Source organism: Apis laboriosa, unplaced genomic scaffold (assembly GCF_014066325.1).
Source record: "Apis laboriosa isolate Shangri-la unplaced genomic scaffold, ASM1406632v1 scaffold12_cov154, whole genome shotgun sequence".
NCBI classification, from domain to species: Eukaryota; Metazoa; Arthropoda; class Insecta; order Hymenoptera; family Apidae; genus Apis; species Apis laboriosa.
This window is the reverse complement of record NW_025221207.1, coordinates 231281-258959: the sequence shown is the minus strand read 5'-3', so window position 1 is coordinate 258959 and position 27679 is coordinate 231281. Positions and strand designations below refer to the sequence as shown.

At 39.2% G+C, this 27679-nt stretch overlaps 1 protein-coding gene across 9 annotated transcripts in view; it reads left to right on the top strand.

Annotated features, from left to right (window-relative positions):
- Positions 1-27679, top strand: part of LOC122720621 (synapse-associated protein of 47 kDa) — a 65346-nt gene that overhangs the window by 8062 nt on the left and 29605 nt on the right. For 8 of the 9 annotated variants that reach the window (XM_043947421.1, XM_043947420.1, XM_043947424.1 and 5 more), the window contains one exon: positions 8177-8298. In XM_043947421.1, coding sequence (XP_043803356.1) covers positions 8177-8298 — 122 coding nt within the window. Of the gene's footprint in view, positions 1-4877; positions 6164-8176; positions 8299-27679 lie in introns of those variants that run through there. The other variant, XM_043947425.1, reaches the window with a different exon arrangement.

The following is a 27679-nucleotide window of genomic DNA, read 5'->3' as shown; positions in this document are numbered from 1 at the left end:
CGACACGCTTAATATTAAGCTCTCGCCATTACACGTCTCCTCGTGGTTCCGAGTCGTTTCATTCGCGCCACTCCCCCCCCCGGGAGAATTCACAAAGAGTAGGTCGCCTGGCGGGGAAAGAAGTGGAGCGGCGACGTTTTCGTCGAAGGTAAAAGGCCATTTTTTTTTTTTCGTCGCTCGAACAGAGACGCTCGTCAGGGGTCGCGAGATCATAGAAAAGGGACTTTTGAACGTTAGTAGGGCGTTGTTTAATCAGTGAGAACGTCGGTATACGTGTATTAAGATTATACGCACGTTCCTCCTTCGAAATTCTTCCAAGTTATTATTATATATATATACACTCATACTGTTTCCATTTTATGGGTCGTGAGGGGCGCGATGAACTGGAAGCAATCTCCCTAACGTCATTAGTTGCCGAACAGGAGAGGAGGAGGAAACTTGGTCGTGGAAACGAAACAACGGTTGCATAATGCTGTCGCTGCCTCGTTTCCCGGGCAAGGAAATAAAGCACGTCCTCGGATACAACTGTGAACTTACTTACCAACTTTCTCCTTTAGAAGTCGAAGGAAAAGAAAGAAGGAAAAAGCAAACGAGGGGGATCGTAAAAAGGGCGGTGGCGCCAATGGCCAGAGAGATTCAATTAGGGAGGGGAAGAAGAAGTTTCTTCTTCTTCTTTTTTCTTTTTTTTTTTATACGAGATTATAATCGTTAAATCTCTGAAATATTCAAGGGCGGCACATTTGGACGCGAATCGAGGGAAGATTAACGAGCGAAAAAGTCTCTAAAAAGTGGGTAATAGGTCCACAAGGGGGGGAAGAGAAACAAGGTTTTTGGCGAGTTAACGGATTCGTCCTTGGCCTGGGAACTTGGAAAACCCAGATACAACGGTTGGATATTGGTCGATTCTCGATGAAGCGTCGGGAGGAGCGTAATCGAGGTTGAAACGCAAGGCTCCTCGATGGCCTCTCAACGCGTTTAACTATACAAATCGCGATGACTTTGCTGGGATCGTGTGTGGGCGATGAACAGTGAGTGGGTGGCGGTTTCCTCGTGCAACTTTCGCGACGGAATTGCTACCCAATTCTACCGAATATAACCAAATCCGGCGAATAAACGTTCGTCGCGTTGGACCGCATCTTTCTCGATCAATACGAGCGACTCTTCTCACCGAAATCAACGAAATGCTTGTACGAAGTTGCATCCACTTCCCTCTTTCTTTCCACTTTTTCACTTTCCCTGTCTGTCTTTAACGGGTGAAATTAGAAATCCATGAAAGAGGAAATTATTTTTCTATGTAACGCCGTTCCCATTTTATTTCGAGAAGAAGATCGTTTGCGTAACGCAGAGTTTAATTAAATTAATTAAATTAATTAAACAAAAATCCAATATGTAGGAAAGAGGAATCATCAGGGAGAGAAAGAAACGTATCCACGAAATCTCCCAAAAGCCTGGCCACGGTGATATCGCACCGTGACGAAGGCCAAACGAGAAAAGCCACGTAAGCCTCTCGAGCTTAGTTCGAACGGCGGCGGAGATTCCTTTCGTCGACGTAGCTTTCTCCTCCAGGCTCCTCTCCTCCTATTTTTCATTTAACGAAAACTCGATAAACGAACGGTCAAGGTTATATTTTGTCGGTGTCGATGGGGAGGATGGTCGATCGGGGGTTAGAACGAGAGAGAGAGAGAAAGAGACGATCGATCGGAAAACGAAGCGAAATTCAAATGAACGCGTGAGAGAAGAGAGGCGAACGGCCAGCAATGACCATATCGCCTTTCTGAAAATTGCGCCTGCACGCGGACGAACCGCGTAAAATTGTTCGCGGTTTGTGGACGGACCACCGCAACAACCCGGCAGAGCGGGTCTCGCGAATTTTTCTGCTCCCTGCGGGTCAAGGTTGGGAGCGACTGGATGCGCTTTCAACACCGAATCGAATCTGGGCCGGCTGGGGTTGCCACGAATAAATATAACGAACGACGCGGTGTTTCGATTTTTATACTTTCTTTAAATCTTTCCCCCATTTTTCCGCCCCTCTTTTTTATCTTCGTTTATAACGTAAACGATAAATTCTTATCTCTGTATTACCTTTTTTTCGTTTTATTTCCATCTTTATTTCATTTTTCGTTCTTTTTTCGATTTTTCTTTTTTTTTTTATTTATTTCATTTCGACGATCAGAAGAAGTTACCACGAATTCTTATTAACCAGGCCAAGCTCTAAGAGTCGGCATCGATCCTTTTCTATAATGGAGCTTGCATACTTGAACGGGGTCCCCGAGAGAGAGACATTAATCCCGAGTCCGGGAAATTGTGTTGGCCTCTGACAAACAATCGTTAAATCGTGCAATTTTCAGGCAGGAGTTTAGCTGCCTTCAAGCCAGGCTAATTGCACGCACTAATTATTCCGTCAAGTAAATGGAGGAGGAGGAGGAGGACAGAGCGAGAGAAAGAAGGAGAGAGATAGTGTCGTTGCTCGGTTTTAATCAACGTACGGTTTCAACGTACCTCGACCTTGCGCTTTTCCCGCGTAATCTTGCCCCCATTTTCTCCATTCACTTTTCCACTTTGTCGCCAACTCTAAGAATCTTCGTAAAAAAACACGATTACTCTCTTCCACCAGAATTAGCTAGCCTTTATTTAATCCTCTTCACGTTTCGTGTAAGTAGGGGGCAAAGGAGAGATATTAGCACACAGTTGCAACAAACGGTCAGATCGAAAATGCTAACGAGCCGGGTTGCAACGACCGCCACTAGAATTAATTATAGGCGGCCTGGGGCACTTTTCCACACCCGTTTCGTCGCTCTGTTCAAACAAACCCATCCAAACTCGAAAGAGTTATCCAGAAAGTGGCGATAGATTGCGGTGACGCACACTGACTCGAGGAAATGAGAAGGAAAGAAAAGAAGAAAAATCTCAAGACTTGTATCCAAACTTCTCTTCGATGGAAGAGAAAAATTTTTTGCGCCAAGAGGAATCCTAATGGAAACTCGGCGATCAAAGAGCCTAGGAATAGAAGAAAGAAAGAAATTTCGCCCTCGTTACTTGCCCTTTACTCTTCTTTTCAGACTTCAGACACACTACTCGCTATCGTTTTTTCGAGGAGAATAGGAGGAGGAAGGAAGGCACCCTCTTTGACCATCGTTCCGGAAGATGGCCAGGGTTCGATGACACCAAAGTTTACGAAACGACGTAGAGGTGCTTCTCCCTTCCCTCTTCCTCTCCCTCTCTCTCCTTCGATCGGGTGACTGCGAAATTTGAGGATCGTTGAATTCTTGTATCGCGCGTTTCCCAGTCTTCCCGTTCGAAACATCGAGGAATAAAGCTGGGGGATTTTCGTCGTCGAGAACAACGATACCAACGATTCTATCACGAGCTTCGTTTTGGCCCTTGTGCTCACTCTCCACGAGAACAGATGGAAGATTTTCTGTATATTCGAATTTCGATATAGGATTGGGTGCAACGACTTTCTGTTCTGACGATAAATCGGATATGATCGCGGAGAAGAGGGGGGCCAAAGGGGTGGAGGAGAGATCTCGAACTCGAACGTTGAATCCGCTTCTGCTCGGTTAAGATCGCGTGTGGGATTATTAAATGATTGAATTGGGATAGAGATAGAGGCAGTAATTTTATTTACTATTGCTCTCCTCGAGATATATGTATATATATATTCGCTGCACGTTCGAATGCGCCATTGGATACCCCGAGGAATAGCAAACGAGCCTACGAGGTATTTTCAAAGGATCGCGTGACACGTAGAGGAAGAGACACGTGCACGTCGAGTTAAACGTATCTCTTTTTTTTTATTTTTTCCTCTCTCGAGCTAAGATCCCGCTATTTCTCTCTTCTTTCCCTCGCCCCCCTTTTTTTTTCATTCCTTTTCCTTCCTTTCCTTTTTTCGTTCCTCTTTGATTTCCTAGCTACGAAACTGGCACGAGGTTAACGCGATGGAGGCGCAAGGTCGATGTTTGATTAAATGCCAGCCGGCACGTCATATAATTTCCACAACACCCCTTGTCTGATATCGTTTCAATTTGCGAACTTTAAGATCGAACTTTCCCTTCTCCCTTCATCGTGAATGGATTTAGTGAATAAAAAGTTGGGAGGAGGAAAGGAGGGTGGAAAGGGGGTGGATCGATGAGTATTAGGCTATTCTATCGTAATGGACGAAATGCAAAGCCATGAATGAGTACACGTTGAAATTTGAGTGTAGAGAGAAGGATGAAATAAGGGATGGCCCTCCCTAATCAAAATTAAGATCTGTACCTCAAGGGACTTTTTTGCATTTGACGGTTCTGAAAAGCGCGACGATAGTTTTTTTTCTTCTTCTTCTTCTTCTTCTTCTTCTTGTATTTAATTTCGCGTTTTGAAAAGAAACTTGGTTAAACTTTTTTCTACTAAACTTGAAAAGAAGATTTTTGAAGAAGAAGCGAACTGAAAGAAATGAAGATTAAGACTGAAAGGCGCAGCACTATTTAATTTATCCAATTTGCATTACACGAATGATTTTCAATTCTAAAAAAGTTATTTTTCTGAGATGTTTCCAGAAACTCGTGTTATTAAAAAAAAAAAAAAAATTTATTATATCTTCAAAAATCTCTTCTAGAACAATTGAATTGAACCTTTAATTTAATCGATTCAATTATTCTCTATCGATTGAAAATTTCTCTTTTCAAGCTTCTTTCGTTTCCCCCTCTTTTTCTTTTTTTTTTTTTTCAAAATTCGAGCTTATATAATATGCTTTAACTTGTCGTTGGCGATACTACTGCTCAGAGTTATCGTGAATCGTTTATATACACACACGTCGCGTAATCTTTCCCCTTCCCCTTTGTATTTTACAATCGCCAGCAACTCGAAACCGCAGTTGGCCGTCGTCTCGCGAAACATTGCGCATCACGTCTCCTCTCATTTTTCTCTGGATCCCTGTCGTTGAATCAGAAGAATCCAAAAAAACTCGTCTTGCCTTCCCGCGGCGAGGACGAGAACTCACCTATTCTCGATTCTCTCGAAGGCTCGTTCCCTCGAAAAACAGAGAGGGAGAAAATCGGACAACTACGTTGCAACGAAAGTGCAAGTTATGAAGTGACGTGTCGAGTTCGATATCGCGTGCCGAATCCGAGTTATTCCAACGAGGGGAAAATTTGAACTCGATTGGAATCCGTGATCACCCGCCCCATCATCGCCCATTTCTCCGCGATCAACGACGAAAGTTACACGACGGTGCAATATTTCTCGTTATTCCACTGGTTAAATACGCGGCCACGATAAATTGTCCAGGAGAGGAGGGGGTGCGAGGATGAGGTCGATCTTGCCAGGCAACAAATCACATCGTTAAACCGTTAAAACACGATGCGAGGCCTCCACGATATTTGGCACCTGTTTCACAAGGGTTGGTATCATGCCAACAACAAAGTCGAGCAAAGTGCCACGATGACTCTCCCCCTTCCTTTCTCCTCCCCTTATTTTATTCTTCTTTTTTTCCCCTCTCCATTTTATTCTATTCGACTCGTTCGACCGTGAATTGAATTGAATTCCGCGTAACACCGGAATTATTGTGCAAATGCGGTGGCCGGGTCGCCTCCTCGATCCTATGAATTTCCGGCATCGAGGCCTCGTTTAATCGAAAGAAGAGAGAGAGAAAGAGAGATGATAAAAAGAATGGGGAGTGAAAAGGATGGTGGGATATAGAGGCGAAGACGGAGGAGCGACGGTGAATCGAAGTGGCTCAATTTGGTTGATTAAATTGGCCTCGAATTTACGTCGAGGAACGAGTTGCTGGGCTGCGGCAACGTCCATGGTTTATGCGAGTTAACGCTTCTCCGCGAGAGACCGCGCTTAATTCTTCCATCCATCGCGCGTTTAAACACCCCTTCTTTTCCGACCTTTAAACCTTTCCACGCGAAAGAGAGAGAGAGAGAGATAAGAAGATTTGAGCGGGGTTGAATGACACTGGTGGTGCGTGGTGGATTTTATCCAATCGTGGGAATAAAAAAAGAAAAAAAAAAAAAAAAAGAAAGGAAAATATTTATTCGAAGAGAAGTGAGTGAACCGGCGAGAGTTAATATGCTTCTGCGTACCGTCAGCTATTCTGTCAGCTGGCAATTTGGATCAGGGATGGTCGACCGACGTCACGAGATGAGAGTGAAATTTCGTCTCGGTGATGTGAGAAAAGGTACAATCAGATGATATGGAATGGATCTTTTTCGTTAAATATATATATATATATATATTGCTGATTTCGAATTATCGTTCGGTTAATCGGAAAATTTTATTGAACAATTGGATTAATCGTTAAATATTAACAAGGAGGAAGTGTCATTCTCTTATCGATATAATGGATTTTTCTATTCCATTTAACATCAAAGAAACGCGAATCAATTAGAGACAATTTTAAAGAATTGTATCGAATTTGCATATTAAATCTGACGATTTTCTTCGTGTCTTTTTAAATTCGAGGAAAGTGTGAAATATATATATATATATGATTTCAATTTTCGAAACGAGAGAAAAATTGAGATATAAAATATTGAATCGAAAAAATTCAATTTGGAATAAAAATTGATGTTGAATGTTAGAAGTATCATGACCTTTGGCACGTTGATCAGTGTTTGTCACGAGGTTAATCGAGATCGTTCGAAGTCATTCCGTAGAATGGAATGCGTAGTGAATAGGGGTTGATACTCGTAGACACATGCTTTAAGCTGAACACAAAGGCCACGTTGATTCAGAATTGAATCTGTCAAGCGACGACGTTTGTTAATTAGTAAATGTTAATCCGTTTATATTTGCGTGAATGTATTTAATAGAACAAGAGATGAACAATTATGTTTGATATTTCATTTCACAACTTTTTTCCTCCTCTCTGTATATTTAATTATCTGGTGATTGTTGATCGCGTGTTGAAATTGTGCGATATACAATGGCGTGAAAATAGAAATTAACTTGCAAAACAATATTTTTAAAACTTAATGAAACGCGATCCATGATTTGATTAATAAAAACGTCAAGTATATTTGCGTTATTAAATATTTATTTAATCTGACAACAAAAAATGGATTTAATGATTAAATACTTGCTGATTTTATCTCGACGTTTTCCTTTTGATTTATAAAATAGAGTTTAACGATTCATTTTATTTTTTTCTTTTTTTTATTCCAAAATAATAACATAACATTCTTGTTATTTCTTTATAAAAAAAGAAAAAATAATTCTTAGAATGCAATTTTTGCAATTTAATAAATCCTCTTACCTAAAATCAAATAAATAAAATTCTACGAGTAAGTTATAAGATAATAGATCATTCCACTTATCATAAAAATGTAAAATTATAGAATCTCTGAAAATTTATCAATCAGTTATCACACATCTATGAAAGCGAATCGAAAGAATCATTTTTTCCATCACTCTTTCTTCGTTCCACCGCACACTTAACATAAAATTATAAATTTCCGAAAATTTTCCAATATTACTAAATCGTCACCCATCTACGAAAATTCACAGAATTATTTTTCCTTCCATCTTCCACCACTCTTTCTTGCTTCCATCTCATCCCATTTCATCGCGCATTTAACATAAAATTATAAATTTCTGAAAAATTTTTATCGTACATTCAATTTTCCAATATTAACAAATCATCATCTACGCAAGAAAATTCAGACAACTATTTTTTTCTCCATCTTCCAACATTCTTTCGTTTCTCCATCCCATTCCACCATACATTTAACATAAAATTATAAATTTCTGAAAATTTATCGTACAATCAATTTCCCAACGTTACCAAATCATCATCCATCTACGCGAGAAAATTCAGACAACTATTTTTATTTCCATTTTCCACTTTCGTTCCTCCATTCCGTCACACGAAATAATTATATCCCTCGCAAATCAGCTAGCGATCCTCCACTAACGCGCGAACATCCCCCACTCGTCGGGGGTGTTTAATTTTCGTCGAGCACCGGTGATAAACGGCGGGAGAATCCTCGCGAGAGAGATTCGAGCGACGTATCCAGGTTTCCTCCCGTTTGTGCCGCGTGTTGAAAGAGTGCAGTCTGCTCGCGTTTTTTTCTTCTTTTTTCTTTTTTTTCGGCGGACGTTTTTTCGCCGACCGGCAGCCCCCCTCCCCCCCATTAAATTCCACCGCCGTTATAACGTATCACCGCCGCTCATTATTTTTCTCTTGACGCAGTTTCAACGAAAGCCCTGGCAGGCGCCAAGACCCTCGGAGGATTTTTGTACAGCGCCGTGAATAAGGCTGGAAAAACCGTGGTCGAGGCTGGGGCAAAGATCAAGAAGACCGTCGAGGAGAACGTGAGTAATTTTTTTTTCTTAATATTACTTTCTTACTTTTAATATTATCTCTGTTTCGAAAGTTGTTATTAGAAAATAATTAATAATTTATGTCATTGTTGGGGTTAAGAATTTTTTATTTAAAAAAGTGGTGAGGTGAATTTTTACCAATCCTTTTTTTTTTTTTTGATTCATTTACGCGAATATGTAATTTTTGGATCTATTTTGGATCTTTTATTTATTCCATTGGGGGAGATTGTTAAAAACATGAATGATAAATTAATTGTAGAAGATAAAAATGAATGTTTGTTATTTTAAAAGATAAAAGATAGTTCGTTGTACGCGAAATGTATCAAAGCATATGATGGGATCGTAACCGAGCGAGATTTTGATAAATTTAATGTTATTGATTTTCGATGACAAGTGCAGGAAATATAAAAAAGTTTATCAGCAAAATTTTATAATTTTATCGCATTTTGAGAAAATCCTTTAAGCCCGATATTCGCGAAACTGGATCGAGCAAAACAAGAAGCGATAAAAAATTCCGCATTGCCCCCTCACCGACCCCCTTCCTCGTCGTTGAAATTAATCGAATGGAAAAAAAAGAAAAAGAAAAAAAGAAGAAAGCAAAAGAAGTAAAGAAAAAAAAAATCTCTATTCTTGTTTTAAAAAAATGCAAATCGACTTTTTATCAATTTTATGTTCATGTTGTTGAAACGAGTAACGACGTTTACCTTCCCGCACTTTTTTCAAATGAATTTTTCCGATAATTGCATTTACAGTTTCATTGCAGCGAAAAATCATCCGTTCAGAAAACCAGCTATTTTTCCCTCTGCTTCCCTCCCTCCGCCCTCGATTTGCACTCGGTTTGTATTCAAAATTAATTCACCCGAGTTTCCACGAGCCGCCACGACTAGCCGCCATTGAACCGTGGTAATTGGAAAAAGCGTTTCGTCTTATTTCCGATCTTTGAATAAGTCTTCTTCAGAATAGAAAATAATTTCCGCACGTTAAGGTGTTGGAGGCAAAGAAACCGTTCCTTTTTTTTTTTTTTTTTTTTCCACCCCCTTCTTCTGCATTGTGAAAAATTGTAAGCGCCGTTAAAACGTATATAGGTATTATAAGAATGCCGATCAGGGTTTTGCAACGTAAATTAATCCATTGTCGACGAATCGAAAAAAATGAGAGAAAAATCGCACGATCAATAGGCTCTAGAAAATTTATCTATAAAAAATATGATGCGTCTTGTAATAAATAATAAATCGAAATTAACTTAATTAATTTCTTGGTGCCTGGTTCGATAATAATCACATTAATATCAATTTATTACTCTACGCGACCAATTACACTACGCGTGGCTTAATATATGCGAAGATAAGGGGGAATAAGAGGCGGTTGCGATGATTTAATCGCGCGAGAATCGATATCAAGGGAAGCTTCCAATTTAATTCCAAAAAGAGAAAAGCTTTAAAAAAAAAAAAAAAACAAAAGAAAACCGGATGGATCGAACTTATCAAAAAGCGAGCGAAAATTAATATAAACGAAATGCAAGAAAAGATTTTTAGACTGTGAGATTTCAAAATTAATATGGAATTTTGAACGATGGAAATGAAAAAAATGTGGATAGAAATTTTTCAATTAAAACGTTCGTTCATCCCCGTTCCTAATTTATTATTTTATTCGCGTCGTACAATGCATCGACGATGCGTAATCGTTCGAGACGAATTTTATTCACGCGTGTATGACGCATGTACACGTGTTTCGTAGAATATCGTTGTCGTTGAACGAGAAACGGAGACACTCCGTTCAGGAAGGAAATAATCGAACACATCTCTAAAGTGCTTCTTTTCAGTCTTACTTGCCTTTATCCTCTTACTAGTTCGACCAAATTTTCCACGTTACACGCGTTTCTCAACTTTATATCACGATTTCTATTATCCGATTCTATCGACTCGTTCGCACGAGCGCACAGTATTTTAAACGGGATTCTTCGAATCGTTGCAACTTCGTAACGCGTTCTGGATGGATTTAATTTGTCGGAGGAACGCCTAGCGTGTTCGAAGAGGGGTTCGAAATTTTCTAGAGCCGATTGATCGTGCGATTTTTCTCTTATTTTTTTCGATTCGTCGACAATGGATTAATTTACGTTGCAAAACCCTGATCGGCATTCTTTTCACATCGTTGTTTTTTTTTCAACGATCGTACGCATATCAGGCGAGACGAAAAATCGAAAATGAAAAAAGTCAAGCGGATCGAAACGACGATTATTTTATGACTATTTCTGTCCGATTTCCGACATTTTTGAGCTGCTTTCAATATTACGTTCAAACGTATCCGAAGATAATTAAAAAATTATAGGAAGCTCGAGTATGTGATTCGTTAGTTTATTAATTTTATTTTTTAATTTTCGAGTAATAATAATAATATCGCTTTTTGTTCTTTATCGACGACGAAGAAAGGGAAGGTCGTTTCTTTTACGCGAAAATGAATTTTCCAAATGATTTTCCACGCGAATATCTCTGTCTCTCGAAATTTACGAAAACGCGATTTCGTATTCAAGATCGATCTATGTATCTCGATTGAATAATAAAAAATTTCGCGCGTATTTATACAACATTTTCATGGATGCTCCATTTTCAATCTTGCTATGTTGATTTTGCGCGAGATAAATTGGATTACTACGTGAAGGACTCTCTTTGACGAAAATTACTATCAATAATACGGAGACCATAAAATGTATGGCATCGTTTCAAAAGGAAAAACCGATTTTTTAAAAACTGAATAGCGCGCAATGATAAAATGGATGCGCGTAATCATGAACGGAAACTTATTATCATTGTTGCACGATAAAAGATCGATTATTAAAAATTTTTACGTTTTTATGCGCACTACTATTTCGTCATTTGAAATCACAATTTAATTTCGAAATTGCAAGGCGTAAATAAAAATATGAATCGATAATAATTCTATATATATTTCGTTATAATAAAAAAAAGTATAATTACAAATTTTACTCCTCCATATAATATAAAAGCAATTGCTGCTTCAATTCGTTGATTCGTACATCTCATTAAAATCCGTGCATAGTTATTAGAAATCCGCTAAAGTGGTTGGATACTTAAGACCAGCAGCGTATACAGGATGCTCGAGTGCTCGAAAGCAATTTATTCGATCCGTGGTCGATCAACCAGTGATTCACACCGACGTATCGAAACGATTGGTTCCAGCAATCTCGTGGAGAAGGATCGACCTTGATTTGCACGCGTGTGGTACACACACGTACTGCACGGTACTCGATCCGCTGACAACTGTTAAAATGTAGGTCGACGAAATTTATCAATCGCAACCCCCCTCGCTTTTACTTTTAGAACGAGTTTAAAAACTTTTTCTTTCGTTCCTGACTGACTCGTCAAAAATCCGAACAACGACAAAGACGTAGAAAGAAAGAAAAAATAGAAACGTTATTAATGAATCTGCAGGAATTCAATTTCAGCTTATCACAAACTCGTTACAAATCCCCCACGAGATGTTTCGTGTTTCGTTACCCAAGCTCGAGCAATCTTAAGCGTTTTCGAAACGCTTTTGATTGCAATTCACGCGACGTGCAATTTCTCAAGGAAATCTTGAAAGCTTTGATTGTCTAATATATCCAGTTAGCGACATCGTTCGACATCGTCGTGGACTTTCTCGATCGTTCGTAAAATTTATTAACGAGAATTTTTTAACGAGAATTAAAATTACATCGAGTCATTTTCAAACGGTACATTTCAATTTTCCATCCAGCTATTATCGGCCAATTTCGAATACATCGTTATCGTTTCGAAAACGTAGCTCGTTAACGAATATATACGATTGTGGAGTAATTATTAAACCGGTCAGGATAACGCAATGCAAATGGAAATTAGATTTGCATCGTGGACGCGTGCAGGCAAATTTCGTGTCACTTTCGTTCGAACGAATCACATTTCCACTATCGAGGGGGATGGACCGGTGATCCGTCTACCGTATAATTCAGTTACAGAAATGCTTGACACGCGAAAGAGAGAGAGAGAGAGAGAGAAAGAGAGATTTCCGAAGCGCAGAAAAATTTAAAAAAAAAAAAAAAAAAAAGAACTTCGCGAAGATTCTGAACCATTCCATTTTTCCTTAAGAACGAAACTTTTTCTCCCAGAGCATCAATATCGAATCCTCTCCACCCTCCTCTGCTTTTTGTCTCGAAAACTTGACTACTTTTACTTCCCGTCAATGGGGATAAAAAGAGCCTTCCTAACGCGTCCCCCACGATTGCGAGGCAAGAAACCTCCGATGAAAAAGACGCGATACGATTAAACGATCCGATTGGTTGACAAGTGTCATCCCTAATAACGTCCACCCATATATATATATATATATATGTTGCATCGCATTATCGGCCAACATCATGTCCGCCGTTTGCCCGATGATATATGACCAACGACCTGGTAAAATCTGTCGAGCAGCAAACAGGCCGGGTAAAGGGAGGGGTCGATTAATGCAGAGCAATACTTTTCACGCGGTGTCAGATCACGCGGAAGCCTTCTTCCAGCCAAATGGCGCCCTATAATTCCATCGCGAGGCGGATATTAAATTCCATGAATTATTAATCCGGATCTTGATAAATCCTTGGTAAATCCACAGAAAGGGAAATATCGTTTAACGATATTGGGAAAAACAAACAAATGGATAGATCTCGTCGTCGCGTGTATCTTTTCCATTTTCTTGAGCGGCAACTGCGAAAGTTAAGGTTAAAATTACTTTCGGTATTTCGGTTAATTGGTTATCGAAGGGGAGAATCGCGTGAGCACGTCAGACTCTGTCGTTCGTGGCGATAAGACGCGTGTAACACACGCGTGGGACAAATTGAAAAGCAAGGATCAATTCTGAACCTGAGCGAAAATTCAACGCGCACGGGGTGTTGCACGAAATGTAGATAGGTGTGTTGATTTAGCCGTTGTTAGACGTTAATTAATATTAAACTTTCAATATCGATCGGATGGTTTCAACGCATCCCTAAATACCCCTGTTAAATAACCGATAATTTTTACACCTTTTGAATCGTGACTGGTTAACTACGTTACAAGATCACGTGACAGTTATCGGGCTAGTTATCTTGCGATTTCATTCACTCGAATTTCTCGGTAAAATATGCGAACGATCTTTCCTGTGATATTCGTGTTTTAGAGCTATTTCCGTCGAAAGGATCTGATTACAATTATTACAATTCAATTATAAAAATTGTAATTATAATAATTCTTTAAGATGAGATTACTATCATTATTCTCATCATTGATTCGAATTTCTCGAATAAAATATGCGAACGATCCTTCCTAGGATAGTATTCAGTGCTATTTCCGTCGAAAGAATCTGATTACAATTATTAGAATTCAATTACAATAATACTCTTAAGATAAAATAATACACTATTTTCCTCTTTACGAATTCATTCATTTAAATTCCTCAATAAAATATGCGAACGATTTTTCCTATGATATTCGTGCTATTTAATGCTATTTCCGTCGAAAGAATCTGATTACAATTATTAGAATACAATTACAATAATTCTTTACTATAAGATAATACACTATCTTCATCTTTATAAATTCATTCATTTGAATTCCTCAATAAAATATACGATCTTTCCTAGAGTCGTATTCAGTGCTATTTCTGTCGAAAGAATCTATTATATAATTACGATTATTGCAATTCAATTACAAAAAACTGTAATTACAATAACTCTTTAAGATAAGATAACACGAATACACTATCTCCATCGAAGCACTAATTCCGCACAACAAACTAGGCAGAAAATGCGACAATTCGTGAATACACGATGATAACGCATCGATAATGATCGGTAATGTTATCCAACAAGTGGATCCACCCCGTGACAGGCCCGACCGCAGTAGTAGAGCCCGATCTATAATCAGATGCGCTCTAGCGTAGAAACGATTTCGTATGTAGTGGTTTCAATTGCAAACCCACGTTCGCACGCGTGTTCGTATATAACATCGCACATCGATGTAACAGGGAAACAACGTGCATATATATATATATATATATATATATATATATACATATACATATATAAACAAGGTGGATAGAGTCGCGCATTGGTGTGCAACAACACGGATACAGATACAGATCCGTGCAGCGTGTTCGTGTGGGTGCGTCCCACGGCGAAACTACAGCTCGTGCATACACACCGACAAAGAATAGGGGCAGTTGGTATTGATCCAAACACCACCCCCTTCATTCGAGACCCAACTACACGAGCCAACTCGCGCTATCGAACATCTTCTCCCAGGTTTGTGCATCGACTTTTGCAAAAAAAAAAAAAAAAAAAAAAAAAAAAAAAGAAAAGAAAAAATGGCAATAACGCCTACGCCTATGATTATCCCTCTCATCGATGACAGAATCTTCTTCTTTTGGCTCACGTTTTTTTTTTTCTTTCTTTTTTTCTTATCTTCGTTCATTTTTTCCTCCCTCCGGTTGTTCCTCTTTCCTCCTCGTTTATTCGAACAATCTTCGTGTCTGCCCGTTCGAGATTCTTTTCTTCCTCTTATCTCCGTTTACTTTTTCTTCCTTCCTCGATTTGTTTGCCGATTACAATCTTCGTCTTTGTTCGAGCTTTTTCGTCCTTCTCCTTCGTTCTCTCTCTCTTTTTTTTATTCGCCCCTCTTGCTCGCTCCCTGGCATGTTTCCGCGTCTCACCGAGCGAGCAGAATCGATGCTTCGAGCCTTGAACTTTTTTTTTTCCCCGCTCTACTCGTTCAGCTCACTCTATGCCTCTAATCCTCTTTAAACTTCAATCCTCTCTCTCCCCCTCCTCTTTCTCTATTCCACTCTATACAATATCTCTAACTGAATCGACATCCTTCTCTTTCTCCATTACCAGCCGACTGTACTTGCTCGGATCTCGTTTCGCGTATATTTCACCCGCCTCTGAATTTCACCCATTTGCAGTGCCAAAGTTCTCGAACAGCTGATGCCCTACAGTTCAAACTATTCGTGGCCCGTCAACGTGGACCTTCTCTCTCTCTCTCTCTCTCTCTCTCTCTCTCTCTCTCTCTCTCTCTCTCTCTCATTCTCTTCTGTCATTATCACCGAATTTATCGGCCAGAGCGTGAAAGCTTGCCATTCGCGCAGATATTCGTATTATCGATTTTCGTTACCCCTCCCCCTCCCCTACTCATCCCGCTCTCCCTTCCTCCGCGTGTCAGAGCTTTTTGTATAGCAGCTGGCGCGCTATCAGCTTCCCTGGGATGTTCCAAGGTCAATTTATATTAATTAAACGAAACGTGACTCGAAAGGGGTGATAATTATCCTCGGATAAAATTTTACGAATTTTTCAAACATTTCCCAAACTAATTAGCGAGAGATTTAAAATTACGACTAGTGATAGAGCGAAGAGTAAAAAAAACGTAGGGGAAGTTTTTTTTCCTCCTTCAATTTGTTAACATACGACATACCCTGTTTCCAATCGAACGGAGAACGACAGAGAGATAGCTTCCCTTCCACCTCCCGCGAGAGATCTTATCGAGCAGTTATCTGTTTCGACGATCATAGGGAAAGAGAGAGGAAGAGAGGCAAGGAAAAAAAGCATCCACCCGTTTCAATCCTCCCCCTCCCCAATTGTCGGATCCTCGGTCAACGACAGTGAGAAAATTCTGAAGTAGCGCGATGATGTAGCCGGCCAATCGGTCCACCGAAAATACGATTTCCACGGCAAGATCAAAGAGACGTTGATGGACTTATAACCGGCCAATGCATGGGCGGTAATGGCCGGTCACAGATCATTGTTGTCGATTCCATAGAGAAACTCTTCCTCTCCGATTAGCGGATATATACGATGATGGATGCATCATCGTCGTTGTTGTTGTTGTTGTCGTTGTTTTTTTTTTTTTTACGGCGATTTTTCCGATTTTTCTGATGCCAATCCCCCGCCTCTTTGAATTTCGATGCTCTGCGGCCGGATGGATGCGATGGATCGACGACGACGACGGCGATGGGGAATTATCCGTTTCGGATATTGCGGGATATGTCGAATTAATTGGTAAACGTTTACGGGGGTGTTAAAGGGATAAGAGAAAAGTTTAAACTGGCTGGCTTATGGCGCTACAGGCGGTGATTGCAGGGGGAAATTTTAGTGATTAATTAAGGTTGGAATCGGTTTACGAGGGGTGAGTTTGTATTTAACTACCGGCAGATTATTAACAGATAAGTTGATCGGTTGGATTGTGAAATTGAAACGTATTACGGGTATGAAATATTTTATTTACTCCTCGATGATGCTATTATTTCGTTATGTCTTCTTTGCATTATATTCAATGTATGTAATCAGACGTAAATTGTTAATTAATTTATGTACGTATGTTTTTAAATTACGTCTACTCGTATACGATACGTGCATTTTTATCCATTTTCCCACGACGAATAAATTAAGTTCCTCGCCAACAAGATAAAGGATCGTATTTTTATATTACGAATATTCAAATTTAAATTTCACTCGATCAAATTTCATTCTTCTTTTTATTCTTAACGATTTCTTAAGACAAAAACAGCATCTTTTATTTTCTCATTTGAAAAAAGTCGCTTGCCACGTTCAATTTAACAATGAGATCCTGAAATCAACTGAAACCCAGCTACTAAAAACCGAGTCAATCTTTCCCTCTTTATTCCTCGTCTTCGAAGAAATTGCTCCACTCTATTACTATCCCGATATTATTCTTCAGAATCGCTATGCGTAAAATGCATATATTACGCTAGACTGCTCGTGCGAACAGCACAACACGATAAAATCGTTTCATCTGATGCGAATTATAAACAGAGAAAGAGACAGAGAAAAAGAAAGAAAAAAAAAAAAATATCGCGTTCCTCAATCTGCCGATGCTCTGACCAGAGCAAATATTGTGCCTTGAGCGGCGAGGGATGAAGAAGAAAAAAAGGGCAGGGGAAAATCTCGCCCAGCAGAACGTATGGCCAGCTAGTTTCATTCGACGGCGAATGAATGAAAAGTTCGCATTATCCGGGCAAATATTTACCGTTCTCGAATCGACGCGAAACGAAACGATTTTCTCGGCTCATGATCAGACTTTACGTCGCACGATTTGAACGCAACATCATTGCTATACATCAATTGAGCTGTAAATTCACATAGAGGAAAAAAAAAAAAAAAAAGAGAAGAAGGAAAACGATCGTTCAAATTTCGTATATCTGAGCATCAAATATAATTTTTTAAAAAAAAGAGGGAAGAAGAATAACAACTCCCTCCAGTTTTATTTTTTAACTTGCATCACCTTTCGATTACAACCATCGCATTCTCGTCCCTGATAAAACGATATCGTCCATCCTTTGTCGGGATATATGTCGAAGTTATCGAATTATTGGAAAGATCGATAACGTTAGAGACAACGGCGAGGGTTGTCGAGAAGAAATTTTAGCCTCGCAAGATCGGCTCACGGTATATAACGATATCGAATTTAGGCTCCGTAGTGCGTGGTTTACACGCTCTGCATAGAACGGATAGAGAAGGGTGATGTAGAATAGGAGGATGGCAGCTGTAAATCAGTTTACAAGGCTTCGTTCGATCGTTCGCGTAATAGACGTGGATATATTATAAGAGGGGTGAAAAGTGGTGGTGGTGGTGTTCTAGCTTCCCCTGGAGCCGGGAACGAGCGTGCCAGCCTCTGCAAAAGGGGCAGACACTCGGGAGGACTAATCGATAACGAGCCTTGACCTTCGTAGGGTTTGTCCGATGCATCGCTCAAGGCACATCTCTCTCTCTCTCTTCCCCTCTCTCGTGGATTAATATCTGGAATAATAGGGGGATGTTGTTCCGATGCTGCATCGAAATTATTTCGATACGCTTCCTGGATTATAGTTAATTCCCAGAGAAGAGAGGCCGAGGGGGAGGACGGATCTGATTTAATATCGCTTTGCTCGGAGAACGATTTTCGCAAGGAACGATTTTCAAGGGTCTCCCTTTGAATTCCCTGTTTGCCTTATTTCCGCTTCGTTTATCGTCATTCTCATTTCCTTTGTTATATTCTAGCTTCCCGTTATTCCAACCCGTGATTGCGTTTATCTATTTCTCTCTCTCTCTCTCTCTCTCTCTCTCTCTTTTTCTCTGTCCTTCCCTTTGTCTCATTTGTCCCATCGCTCGCGCTCGTTGAATTTAGAATGAATTTTTTTTTTGTACACGCGTGTCGTGGATCGAAAGATCTACTTGTAGTAACGATACTCTTCTACTCTCTCTTTTTTCTTTTATCATCCCCTTCGTTTTTATTTCTCTTCTTATTGTTTGATCCGAGATTACACAATGTGAAACGAATCGCAAATCATGTCCTCCTTATCTCTTCCTCTTTTCGTAAACGCGCGTAATTTTTCCTTTTTCTGATCTAACTTTTATTTGTACGAGATATTATATCGTTATAATTTCATACAATTCGTTTCATCCACGCGGTTATTTCGCGCACAACGCTCAAAATATACGATTTAGATCATCACCGAGCTGATATTAACCTTATTATCTGGCTTTGGCTAATGATACGTAACTGCTTAATTAGAATCCCTTCTAATACCAAAATTCGCTTAATCGTACGCGAATTTACGTATGTAGATTTTAGAGGGAATCCAATATATATGTTTTGCGTCAACAACAAAGATCAATTATTTTCCAGAAGCAGAATCCTTGGAAAATTCGTTTCCTCGATTATTTTTCTGCGCAACAGGCACAATTTATCCTTTACACGAATTTCTTTTTTCCTCGCCATCTTCGTATCCCTCGACCAAACCATAATTAGGGTCAAAACCGTGATTGATCGGTCCAAATTTTTCATTCTTTTTGTACGAGATCATTAATCAAAAGCGGTTAGTTAATTTTCACGATATATGTATATGTGTGTATATATATATACAATGGAATAAAATTTTGAACGGATCATGAATATATTATGAATATGTATTTAATATTTATTATTAGGAAAATAGAGAGAGAGATTGGTATTGCTATAATCCGTCGTTATTTGCAATATTCAAAATTCAAACATGGAAGATATCAAGCTCGAACAATAATTCGATTCATTTGAGTATTAAAAATTCAGCGTTTAGAATATTCTAAATTTGAATCTGAATATTCCTCGTTTTAAATTCAAAATTAATTCCCCCAAAATAATATATCAAATCTCTTTGATTGAACCTATCTAATTTAAATTCAAATATATATATATATATATAATTTAAATTTTACTTGAATAGAACAAGCATAAATATAAATTGGAAATTTCAATGTTTCAAATATTAATATTCCAAGATTTCGAAACTTCGTATTTCCAAATTTAAATTTCGATCGGAATTATTTTTCCAAAATAATAACACGTATCGAATTCTAATTAACCGATGCTGTAATCTCGGCTACGAACACATTGATGGGGCAACATTGTACGCAAATCATCGCCTCCTGTCGAATCAAACGTACTGTTTGCCCCTTTAAGCGCGAATTAATTATTCGTTAACGATCCCTCGTAATTAAACCGTTTATTCGTACGCGAGAATCGTGGAGAAGATTGTCGTGGAATTGGCCCCAAAATTATTTCGAACGAACGAACGTTACGTCGAATCATCCCCTTTTCGAGTAACGGCTTTAAAAGATTCATGGAAACACGCCTACAGACCGTGTGCCAGAATATCGCGCGATTCTTTTCTTTTCTCATCCAATGAACAGACAGTGTTTCATAATTCAAATTCAAAGAAATGTGTACTGAATGTGTTCTAATTTTAGAGAGATCGGGTCGATAAGAATGGAAGAAAAGAAAAAAAAAAAAGACATGCACAAATCTCGTCCATAAATCGTTTTAAATCGAACAAACATCGCGAATAATGTACCACAAATTGTATTTTTCGAAGCAAAATAATAACAACAATTTATTAAATTGTATCTTTCAAAAATTTATATTATAAATTTATCACGAATAAACGTTACACCTCTATTGCGAGCCACAAAAAGAAACTTGGCTCTTAACTGGGCCTCTTCGAATATCAAAATGTACGTTTAAAAAAAAAAAAAAAAAATGGCAAAAACGTATACACGTTCGTTTTTAAAATTTACGCTTAATCACTTTTCACGGTGTCCAAATATGGAGCATAACAGCGTAGTAATAGGTTGAGAGCAGCACGGGATACGTGCTGATTTATGGACACGAGTGTACGCGCGTCGCCGTTTTATCGACCGTTTAAACATTCGGATTTAAACGACGAATGATATCACGATTTTCGCGTATTCGTAACGGTGCCAAATGTTCCCTCGAAATGTTTCCTGGCGAAATATCACGAGGGATCGCAATATCGGCTAACTGTCAGTGTATAGAGCGTGTTCGAGATCCGTCCCTCTTAAATTCATCCTCCGTGGATCCTCGTCGGTTTTGGTTACGACTCGAGATGCGTTTGATACGATACTTGGTAAGTTAAGTGCGTTATGAATTTTCCAAGATGAAAATTCTCCGCGAATAAATTTTCGAGAGACGTGAAATGGAAAATTCGAAGTTTCGAAATGGAAACGAAAAATGATTAAAAGGAGATCTTTAGAAGCAGGTTGTTGATCCGAACATCGAATTTATTCTCACCTCGATCGTTTTCGAATCATTTCGAATCTTGGATTGGATTCTTTCGATTTAACAATTTGTCCTGATATCGAAGCGTATCGACTCGTCGATTTGATTCATCGAGATCTCGGTGTCATCGAGTTATTTTGTACGCGAGATATTTATCGTTTCGATATTTCTTTCTTTCCTTTTCTCTTTTTTTCTCCTCCCCCAAATTTTTTCCAAATTGAAATCGTAAATATTTGCGCCGCAAACTTTACGATTAATCAATTTCGCCTCGATACGAATCGGACGATATTGTAAAAAGAGCAACAGGGCGATATTCGCGTAAAAATTGATCGAGCAAATATTCAGATTAATCAATAGAATCAATTTGCTCGCCTTTCTATTTGCTCATCAGTTTTCGATTGCCGCGCGAAATTTCCTACTCGAGCCCCATTTTTTCATAAAAATTTTGTTACCTTGTTGTATTCCAGGAGGGAGGAAAAAATCCTCCTGTTTATCACCGGTTTACCCCACCCGCACGTCCAAAGCACATAAACTATAAGAGAAATCAATAAACCTAAAGTCCATAATAACAGCGTATGAACTTAAAGTTGTTAAATTTCATAAGCCAGTGGTATAATTCTCGCACACAATTCCGTTTTATAGTTGTTTCCAAATGAAAGGGGAACAACTTTTAACTGTTTCTCCTCTCCTTAAAGCCGTGCTCGTTGTTCAATTTTTAACGATAACTAGTTTAAAATTTTTCTCGCGATACGTATGCAAATATTATCGCCTCTAATTTAAACGTTCTGCCGGCATAATGAACGAAAGACACGTGTTCATGCCGGGAGACACATGGAACCCGTTGAATACGGAATCAACCTGAGTCGTCCATTATCACGATCGCCTCAATGAAAAGCGGCTAAACTGTTGCTCGTGCTGTAAGCAAGAATCGCTTCATAGTAAGAAGACATTAAACGTATACATTGAAATAAACCACTCTGCGAAAACGACAAATGATTGAAAACGTCGCGAGCTCTTCCTTCTCTCCAATCTCTTCGAAAAGGAATCTATGAGATTTCCACGATTCTTCATCCATCGTTATTCTTTTTTTAATAATCGATTTTTTTAATAATCGAACCACAAACATCAAAATTGAAAGTTACGATCTTCATTGCCAGTCGTTTTTTTTTTTTCGCTTCAATTAAACACCTAGCGTTTTTCCGTGTCAAAGATCACTCTCCAAGTGTTTAAAGTGGATTTTTACTTCAAAAACTCGACAGGGATTTATATATATTGCGAACGAAGGAACGAAGCGAGGATCGATGCAAGTTCGATTATGCGACGCGAACGACTACTTCTTTTCTCTCTAATCGGTCCATCAAGTTGATCGAAAGTTTTCTCCTTGGAGACCCACCTTCTTCTCTTCCTTCAGCTTTTTCAGCTTTCGAAACACCTTTTCTTTCTCCCTCTCGTTTCGCCTATTCGTTACCTTTCTTCCTCTTTCGCTTCTTTCATTCGTTCTGCAAGGAGGAAGAAGATCAAATAATGAGCGGCGTTAAATCGACCGATTAAGAAGGAAGCTCGGAGCAAGCGGATCGAAATGAAATTCTTGACACGAAACCGAACTAAATTGCCCTTTTCCAAACCGGTGTGGGACGATCGTGCTGATCACAACGCTGATTCATCCTTTACCCTCTTTTTCACCTCGGCTGCTACTCTTTCTCCTCTTCCCCCTCCAACGTTTCAATTTCGTTTCCAATTCGATTCAATTTATTTTTTTAATTTTAGTTATTTTTAAATTATCATCAAAATTTATTAATTTTATAAATATTAATTTATTTTCAAATATAATTAAAAATTCAGATTTATTTTTTTTTATATTCAAAAATAAATATAAACTTATTCATTATTATTATTACTATATTAATTTCATCATTAATTTTAATAACAAAAATTTCTTATATTGAAAATAAAACTCTACGAAAAAAAAAAAATAAATAATTTTTGTTTATTTTATTATAATGAAAAAAACATTTAAATTTTTTTAGATCAAATGAATTTATAAAAATTATTATATCAACTATTTATCTTCCAACACCAATAAATATTAATTATATATGATATTTTGGATCCATTTTAGGAATTTTTTTTAATAATTCAAATCATTTCAGGATTTATCTTATCAATCGCTCTATCCTTGTTTTCTTTTTCCTCTTACGACATTGACCGAATCGTACATCCGATTCACCAAGATGATGGCGCATACCTTTTCTTAAAACCATTCCAACGTAGAAAAAAAAAAATCAATGATTCCTCCACTCCTTAGTCGAACGTATAGACACGGAGATATTATGCAGGGGGAGTGTGAATCTAATTAATTCCCGATTAGCGGATAATCGTGTATCCGTGCCAACCAATCGATAGACCGCAAACTCGAAGCGGAGTACACTTGCGAGTCGAGTCGCTGCAAAGGTCAATCTGGAGGAGGAGGGGGATTTGCGCGTGAAAATTCGGTGGACGTCGTTCGATTCCACCCTTGGGATCGGCCGATCGAAACGATCTTCTCGCGAAATTTGATCGTGAATGTTCGACGAATTATTTTAATCGAACCGTGGTCGCGCAATGGGGAAAATTTTTCAACAATCTTCGACAAGACTCCATTTACCTTCTCGCGTGAAATTTTTATTTATTTTTAATTTTTCTTCCTAGTTTTTTTTCGAGATGTTCGTAAAAGAAACATTTATTACAAGGATTCCTCTTCTTAAGTTTCCTTTTTATTTCTCTATGTTAAAAACAAATACAAAATGTCCCCAATTCGATCAAATCAAATGTGTCAATTTATTTATGACTCACGAAACGTGTCCATGAACAGAAATATAAAACTTCTAAAAGTGAACGACCAACTTTCGAACAAATCTTAAAAAAGAAAAGATTCCAGTGCGTTCTTATTCTTTTAGCAGACGAAAAGAATAATATTCACTGCGAGATTTTACCAATATTCCCCGATATTGTAAATAATCCTCGAGGCAGAAGAAAGCCCTCGTTTTACCTTGAACTCGAAATCCATCGATGCACGCATCCTTTTGTTCGGTTATCGTACACCGCTCTAATTATCGCAGTTCGTTAATTAAATCTCTCTCTTTCCGTTCTCTCTGTTCGTATAAACGAGGCAATGTCGTCCAAGTTTTCGAAAATACCGAATACTGGGAACACATTCGGGATAAACTTTCTCCTCGAGGAGAAGATTTCAAGGTTTGCAAGCCCAATCCGCGCCAACGGGATCACGTTCCAATATTTCTCCTCGATTATTTTTCTGCAAGATATATACATCCTCCATCGACTTGGCGAAAATTTCCACGCGAGTGACGTGCTCGTCGTAATTGGATAACGCGATTGATCGAGCTTCGAGATGTGGAATTAGAACGACGTTTCGTACGTATTTATCGTGACCGGTTCACGAAAAATCACGTTGCAACGAATGGGTTTCTCGTTTCGCACGAGAAGTCGATCAAAAGTTTGGAAGTTTTTCGTTTAAATGCATAACGTTTAAAGAGTAATTGGTTGTGGGAAGTTGGTTTAGTTTAGAAATGAGTTACTGGGTCATTGGTATCTAGGTAACTTCAAATTGAAATTGGAAAGAGGGAATTGTGGGAAGAGGAGAGGAGAATAAACGATGGACACGTTTTTGGCTGGTAGTGTACGATGCGTCGATAGAATGTAAGACGAGGAAGCACCGTAAGCCTCCAAGACTTACAATCAGCTTGGAGACGGCGCCGAGTTAAAGCAATCCACAGTACGATCCGATCAACCGATTCGCTTAACGTTTAAAACAAAACCAAGCGCGTATATATCCTCAACTCTAGAGCACAACTTTTTTATATCGTAATTAAAACGATGTCATGAAAATAAAATATATGTATTTTATATGCAATTTCTATAAATTAGAATAATTAAATTTTGTATCAAAAATATTTTCCATACCAAGCTCGATATCTTCTTGCATTGTACCTTCATCTTGAACGAATCAAAGAATCGAGCGAATCTTCTCGAAGGAAAAATTCTCTCACTCACGATAATACGATCGATAAAATCGCGTTGGAAATTCGGAGAAAAGACGGGGGTGTGGAAGAGAAGGGCAAGATCGAGCAAATCGAGGAGTATCGATCGATAGAGTTATTCCAATCGATCGAGAGATTCTCCACGAGAGAAATAAAGGGGGGGAAAAAAAAAAAAAAAAGAAAGAGCAAAGAGTGTTTTCCCTACAACTACTCGATCAAACGAATATCCACAAACCTTGGCCACTTGACGGGTGTGCACGACGACTAGGGCGATCACTCGAGCCACTATCGCCACTTGCACGCACTCGAGATCATGCCAAATATCCGCACGAGTCCCCACTCGACCCATTACGAGTTTATTCGAGAGGGAAGGAAAGGCAGGGGGAGAGTTTATTATTTTTGCCTAGGGTAGACACGAGAGGAATAATTTCTGGTAACCTGATAGAAAAATGATGGTTGGAATGTAGAGGATTCGACACTTGTTTGTTGCCGTTGTTGGTTGGCTTTCTTACGTACTTATCTCTCCATTTTTATAAAAGTGGCGGGAAATTTATTTTCCTTTGTTGTCGCGTTCAAACGTTTCTAACAATCTATTTCATCCCGATTTAAAGTAAGAGAGGAATCGCTGGAAGGAACGTTTTCAACGGATCCCGGATATTTTTCAGAAGACACAAAATCCTGAGAACTCTTCTTCAACGAGAATTCCATCGTCGATTCTCAAAAATTTCTGAATCACGATATCCATTGCCATCTCATTACAGAGCGATAACAAATCTCCGCCACGATACGCCCCAGGCATTTAATACCGTTTCCACGGTGTGTACGTATAATCCGCGGCGAGTTAAGGGGGTGGCTTATTATCGATTCGGCCCGAATGCGTGTACCAGAGCCCGGTGAATCGTATCGTCGAATGGGATCATCTGCCCCCTACTCTTCTCAATCTAAACGCGTAAATGTAATTGAAACTCGCAGTTAACCGCGGCGATTCGATTTAAAACGAAATTTGGAAACTTGATTTGGAAACTTTGCGAACTTCGAGGATCGATTTCGTTAGTTTCGAATATAATAATATTCGAATTATAATAATATCGTCGATGTATTATTGTTTATTGTTATTTATCATCGAGCAAGATAGCATAAATCTCGCGATTCTTAAGTGTTTTAAGTGTCGATTCTTAATTGTTCCAGTGGAGCGTGGTTTAAAGGGTGTTATTCTCAGCTGTTGCCTCGTGTGTGTGTGTAAGTACACGGATATTACGTGGATTTCGCGAAATTGCGTCTTTTTCGACCGTCGCGTCCGGTGGAAAGCTTTTTTCGACTCGTTTAACGACGTTTCCCTCTGCGCCTCTAATTGAAAAACACCCACAACCCCTTTGCACGTGGCTCGCCAAGTTGGAAATTGAATTCGACGGATCGCTCGACGGCCTATTTTTAAAGGATTTAGGCCAAGCTTTGCGCAATCCCCGAGAAGAATCTTATTTATTTAATCATTTTAAGACTTAAAATAGGGGAGAGTTAGAGTCTCGAGGAGGAATAAGAATTTCCCGTCGCTCGAGGACCAATTTAGGTTGCTCGAGTCCTCTATCTAGGCCGCGTTACTCGGAAAGAATATATTCTCGAAAATAGACGCCAAAAGTACCACCCCCTCCATTTTAGAATATCCACTTTAAAAATACATTCCCAACCAACTTTCTTTCTTTCTTTCTTTTCTTTTTGAGAGAAAAGAGGAATTCAAAAAAAGAAGAAATTTCGATCGACGAAACACGACACCCCAACCCACCCAACGGCTCAAATATTTGTCATCCCTATTTCGTGCATGCTCTTACAATAACCTTGCCGTGAAATGGCTTGGCGGTGGTCCCTGAAAAAGGCACGCAAACAACGCTGACAAAGAAACGAGCTGCTTTAAAAACAGGGAAGAATCGTAAGCCCGGTTACCCGCAGGCGCAAACCTCTCTCCTCTTTCATCTCCCCACGTATCTCTCCACACGTATCCTTCAGGCCCAACACACACATCATCATAGCGCATCCTCTTCAATAAAGCGTACCACCTATGACTATCACCGCTATCCGACTAGCCAACAGATTTTCAGGCCAGGAAAACGCTCGTGGAAGGGTTGGAGGATGGTAATCGACACCTTGACGAAGCTCAAGGAAGAGAAGATCAAGGGGGCTGACGTCACGCGACATTCATCCGGGTCAGGACAGGCTACGACCCAGTTGCAGAGCCCTCTTTCTCCCGCTTGCACGCACACGCCACGCAAATTTTCCAGAACGGTGCATAGAAAATTGGGAGGGAAGAAATCTCTCCGAGTAGAAATTTCATTGTCGTTCCGTGTCGCCACGGAAAATGGGAAATTGAATTCGCGAGATTCCTTTGAAACACGGATCCCTCCCTTTGTACTCTCCTCCTCCACTCGTTTCTCGTCTCGCACGCTCGATAATAATTGTCAGACGTTGCTCAGTGTCGCCATTTAACAGCGCTCCGCTTTTCTTGTTTTCGAAAGATTCCGATCGAGAATTGGTGGAATTCCCGATATCGAAAAAAAAAAAAGAACCAATCCTCTCCAGTTTCCGTGAAATCCGGAAACTGGCCCGGTTTTTTTTTCCATTTTCTCGAATTTTTCACAGGATTTGTACATAGTTCAGAGAGGATTTTCTTTCGTTGTTCTTTTGTCGTTAAGTGAAACGGAATTGGATACGGAGAGGGAGAGGGGAAAGCCAATCGTGACAAAATAA